The sequence below is a fragment of the Limulus polyphemus genome, unplaced genomic scaffold, assembly GCF_000517525.1.
Source record: "Limulus polyphemus unplaced genomic scaffold, Limulus_polyphemus-2.1.2 Scaffold2377, whole genome shotgun sequence".
Classification (NCBI taxonomy): domain Eukaryota; kingdom Metazoa; phylum Arthropoda; class Merostomata; order Xiphosura; family Limulidae; genus Limulus; species Limulus polyphemus.
The window spans coordinates 87,680-93,477 of NW_013667987.1; the positions used below are offsets into that span (position 1 = coordinate 87,680).

Genomic DNA, 5,798 nt, shown 5'->3' on the forward strand with positions numbered 1-5,798 from the left:
GTTATGGCATAACTAATATACAACCTAAACCAGGTGAGGAGAAATGAGTCATGGCAGAACTAGCACACAACTTGAACCAAGAGGGAAGAAATGAGTCATGGCAGAAATAGCACACAACCTGAACCAGGTGAGGAGAAATAAGTCATGGCAGAACTAATACACAACCTAAACCAGGTGAGGAGAAATGAGTCATGGCAGAACTAGCACACAACTTGAACCAAGAGGGAAGAAATGAGTCATGGCAGAACTAATACACAACCTAAACCAGGTGAGGAGAAATGAGTCATGGCAGAACTAGTACACAACCTGAACCATGAGGGGAGAAATGAGTCATGGCAGAACTAGCACACAACCTGAAATACTACGGTATATAAAACGCATGTTCATTCAATTGTACATGTTCTGTCAACAAGTACACTTTACTACTACGTCGCTGTACATTTCTGAAGGAGTAAAAATTAAACCACTGCAGGATTCAAAATCAGCCTGCTGCTTGACAGGCAAGTACTTTGAACAACTGCAATTTACTGATATATTAATGTAGAAATAGGTAGGGCTCTCACGCTATGTCGATTACATGTATATCATCCACAAAACAGACACCTCCTTGTGCTGCCATCTCTTGAGTATTTTTAAACTTACGAACTTCTTAAAAGAAATACACTCGAATTATTCAAGGATTAATCCTAAGTTTAGTATTTAAATTGCAGAAATTAATACAATAAAAGTAAATGTATTTACATATAAATATACATAGCTAAATATCCATCGTCTTACGTTTAATCATTTTCATATCTAAATACTTTTAGATATTTATCATATGTACACTACCTGCTATGTAACGATATACCTCAAGGACACATGTTGATAACAAAGAGTGCAAGACTACCTCAGGTACATCAAACACTATGACAAGAGCAGTGTTGAAGTTGCGAAGAGTTATCAACCAAACAAGATCGCTTTAATACGTTAATATACTTCGTTATTAACGCTCTGTTTGACTGTAAGAAAGTTTCCGGAGTTCAAAAACATTCATTCTTGAATATCTTTACATCACAATATTCGAACTCGTATTCACTAGCCGTTAAACAATGTTTTCAAGACCAACATGTCAATCAAATCTTATGTGATACAACAATATTAAAATACTGTATTCACCGGCCATTAAATAATATTTTCAAGGCTAGAATGTAACCAAATATTATTCCATTACTGTGAACCAACAATATTCAAACATTGAATTCACTAGCTATTAAACAATGTTTTTTATGACCATGTGCTACCATATTCTATCATTGACCATTCCAGTGTAGTACCCTATTGTAGCATACATTCGCCTTTTACTAGGTAACAATATTTACTGTCTATGAATATTAAGTTGTACCATTCATTTACTTATTATGAAGTAATAATATTTATTTTCTATGAACATTCAAATGTAGCACTCATTCACTTTTTACTATGTAACAATATTTACTCTCTAAGAATATTAAGTTGTACCATTCATTTACTTATTATGAAGTAACAATATTTATTTTCTATGAACATTCAAATGTAGCATTCATTCACTTTTTACTATGTAACAATATTTACTCTCTAAGAATATTAAGTTGTACCATTCATTTACTTATTATGAAGTAACAATATTTATTTTCTATGAACATTCAAATGTAGCTTTCATTCACTTTTTACTACGTAACAATATTTACTGGCTACGAACATTCAAGTTGAAACATCCATTTACTTATCATAAAGTTACAATATGTATTGTCAATGAACATTTAAATGTACCATTCATTCACCTTTTACTATGTAACAATATTTATTGTCTATGGACATTAAGTTGTACCATTCATTTACTTATTATGAAGTAACAATATTTATTGTCTATGAACATTCAAATTTACCATTTATGCACCTTTCACCATGTACATATGGTTTACTTTTTATGAAGTAACAATGTTCAATCAACCAAGTATATCAGTTATTTACTTACTGTGAATAATAACAATTGAACTATACAGAATATCACTTATTCACTCAAACAATAGTAACCTTTGTTGTTGTCAAGTAACATTCAATATAAGTATAGCAGTTATTTGGTTTTGTAACTTTATCAAATCACAACTGAACACAGTACTGATTACTTTGAAGTAATTATATATATTGTCAAGCACATGTTTAACTAAATATTTAACTACTCTGAAGGTTCAATATTTGCTTTAAATGTTCAGATTGTTAGTAATTCACCAATTAAACTTACTATATTTAACTACTCTGAAGGTTCAATATTTGCTTTAAATGTTCAGATTGTTAGTAATTCACCAATTAAACTTACTATGATATTTACTAAAAATTCAACTTTAACAGTATTGCTGTCCAATTTAGTGCATTGTATATCTCTATCTAACTGTGGTATAAACTGATGTAGTTAACTCAGTCTCACCAATATGTCTTATGTATCCAGTAACCTTTTACTTTAGTTTAATACCTGAAACTACAACTCCAAATGTGTGAACGCTTTACAATGGATATAACTCCGAATATGTGTTTTACAACAAGCACAATTCTACTTACGTTTTACAACAATTCCAAATGTGTTTGTGTTTTACAATATCTGGTACAATTCTCCATACCTGTGTATTTTACAACTTCTGGTACAATTCCTTGTATGTGTGTAGTACATTATTAGATATACATGTTGAAACATTACTAACTCTGTAATGCTTATACAAAGAGTTTTCACTCACTACATGAGTTTTTGTTTAAGATTACCATAAGTTAATATGACTACATTTCTTTTCAGAGTAAATTCAGACAAATGATAGTGTTAGAGATATTCAAACACTGAAACTGCAGTAAAGGCTTTTGAAATGAAAAAAAAAAAAATATTTTATTAAACTTAAAATGTACAGTAATTCAAAATACCAGGTTTAAAAACCACTATTAAAGCTTAACTACAAGTCAGAGGTTAGGTTTCTACCCTGGTATATAATTTTATACAATAGAATTTTTTTTTACAAATTTAAAATGATTTTTACGAAGAAACTAAAGTCTTCACAGACAGCTGATTTTTTTTTATTACATTTGTTCTTATATAACAACAATATTTACATGAGATTAAACTTTCTATATAGCAGATCTAAATGATTGAAACAAATAATCTAAAAAAGCAAGAATAAATCTCGCATTTTATAATGTCCTTCACACTTGAAATTGTTCCCTCTGAAGAGACTTCAATCTGTGTTATACAAGAAAATTCATAAATGTGGATTTTACTGTTACTACTAAAAATGGAATGAATTGTTTTCTCACACAACATCATCACTCGTTTCAGTTTAGAAGTAACTCTGAAATATAAAATCAGTAAACGAACACACCAACTAAATATTTTCAATTGAAGAACCAACATTTCGAGAGCTTACTGCACCATGCAGTATTAGACAGCTTAAACAAGCTCTGAAATACTTATTGAGAAACATGGAACTGCTACTACATGACTGATTTCTTCTACATGTTACAACATCTGCAGGAGTTGAAACACCAACACAAGTCAGTGGATCGAGACAGTTGTAACGAAGGAAAGTCCATTAGGTTAGGAAATTATAAATTTCTTAAAATACTATTACTTATCATAAAATAGAAGCCAAGAAACAGAACATCACCTAGTTTTTAGAACATGACAGAAAGTACATCTGAAGAACACAGCATGAAGACAAAACTGTTCTACATGTACAGTAAGATGAGTAACTTCCAACAGTGAGGCTGAATATTTTCAAAATGGGAGAACAGCTTACTTTTCTTGTAGGGGGGGGGATTCTTAACCAGCACCAGTCTTGATATGTTAGCTGCTTACTCTAATAACATTTCAAAACACAAGATGGAGCCACCATTCACACATTTTGTAAATATATGGATGCTGCTAACATATACTACTCTGTCTTCATACTGAAGGTCTCCGTGTCTTTATTCTCCTCATAATATTGAGCAACTGGCACTGCAGCACCCACTGCTTCTTTCTTTACTCTTCTGTCTTTGATCTAAGAAAAACACTTAACATCATTATCCTGTCCAACTCGCTACATAAACAAGAACATTCAATGTGTTATCTTCTTATTCTACTCAAACCAACACCCTATTAATTATCAATCTGAAACAAACAAATAAATAGTATTATCTCAAGTATGGTAGTACTTAATAAAAGTGACTGTGATATAAACAAAATGGCAGCTATAAAAACCACCTTTAAAATGAATAACTTTTAATTCTGCTAGCAGGATGAAGAAAAACAGAAGTGCCCCTGGCTGTCTAACAAGCCCTCTGTTAGATTTTAAAACTGTCAAATCAATATGATACAAATGATAATTTCACAGTATTGGTTGAGCAAACCTAAAGCTTGTTGTACCTATAAAGCTGCCTAAACCTCTATATATGTGGTTATGTAGTGAATCAAAATTTCATTATTTCAACAAATTTTCATCTAATTAAGTGACAAGTGTACAGAAAAAAATGATGAAACTTATCATTCTTAATTCTTTCACAGAACTCTTCCATCTGGTGTCCCAATGTTTCCATTCCAGTAACAAAAAGGATACTAGTATATAAAACAGATAATGTGCTACTTTAGGCATATGATTAGATTTGAGGGTAGGCTGGTAGAGATCCTGATGAGTAATAAAATCAAATTGGGTATACGCACACACCATATTTGTTAATACTGGCACACAATAATATGGTTAATAAAAAGAAAACAAACAAGTATAATAAAAAAATTTTTAATCTTAAAAAAACAAGTAGGGATTTATATATACTTAACTCTTTCATCCCAGGGCTCGGGTCCTGGAACTGACCTCATAACCATTTTGGGCTTGTTATAGTTTTCATGCTATAACTTTTAAATTAGTAGGTGAATGTTAACCAAATTTGGCAGATTATCAGAAAACATTACAATGCTTTCATACGCAAAATATTTAATTTTTTTTTTATTAAGTCTTATGGTTTGTAAAGCAATCTTTCTCTCGTGCCTTTTTTTTCTTTTCACATCTTGCCTATCTATCATACAAAGTAATTTTCATCTTAAAATTAAAAATACTTTTATGCATCAGAAAATTTTGAAATTTCACATGCAAAATCTTTATAATGTCCAGATAGTTATCAAACATTTCTGAAGAAAAAACTATATTCTATCTGTTATTTTCAGTAATTAATCTCAGTATGGGTTCGGTAAATTTGACCAATCTTGCAACCACCATACAAAATTAGGAAATGAACATAAATTATGCATCTATCATTCTAGAATGAACACAAATTATAACACAAAAACATAAATGTTTAGACGAAATAGTTTATATCTCATAACATTATACATTTATTATTTTTATTATATTGACCTTTCACCCGTGTCTGGCTAACAAGACAGAAGTTACAATGACACAGATCACGTTACCATATCGAATAACATTATACATTTATATATTTTTATTATATTGACCTTTTACCCGTGTCTGGCTAACAAGACAGAAGTTACAATGACACAGATCACGTTACCATATCGAATAACATTATACATTTATATATTTTTATTATATTGACCTTTTACCCGTGTCTGACTAACAATACAGAAGTTACAATGACACGGATCACGTTACCATATCGAATAACATTATACATTTATATATTTTTATTATATTGACCTTTTACCCGTGTCTGGCTAACAATACAGAAGTTACAATGACACGGATCACGTTACCATATCAAATAACATAAAGGTGACCTTTGGTCTGTGCAAAGTAACTTGT

At 30.8% G+C, this 5,798-nt stretch overlaps 1 protein-coding gene across 2 annotated transcripts in view; it reads right to left on the reverse strand.

The window, feature by feature from the left end:
* Positions 1-2,859: 2,859 nt before the first annotated feature.
* The window catches only part of LOC106466766 (ubiquitin-like protein 3), a 21,379-nt gene continuing 18,440 nt past the window's right edge, over positions 2,860-5,798 (reverse strand). The window contains exon 6 of one of the 2 annotated variants that reach the window (XM_013927065.2): positions 2,860-4,040. In XM_013927065.2, the coding sequence (XP_013782519.1) occupies positions 3,976-4,040 (65 nt within the window). In that variant the 3' untranslated portion in view covers positions 2,860-3,975. The other variant, XM_022394853.1, reaches the window with a different exon arrangement.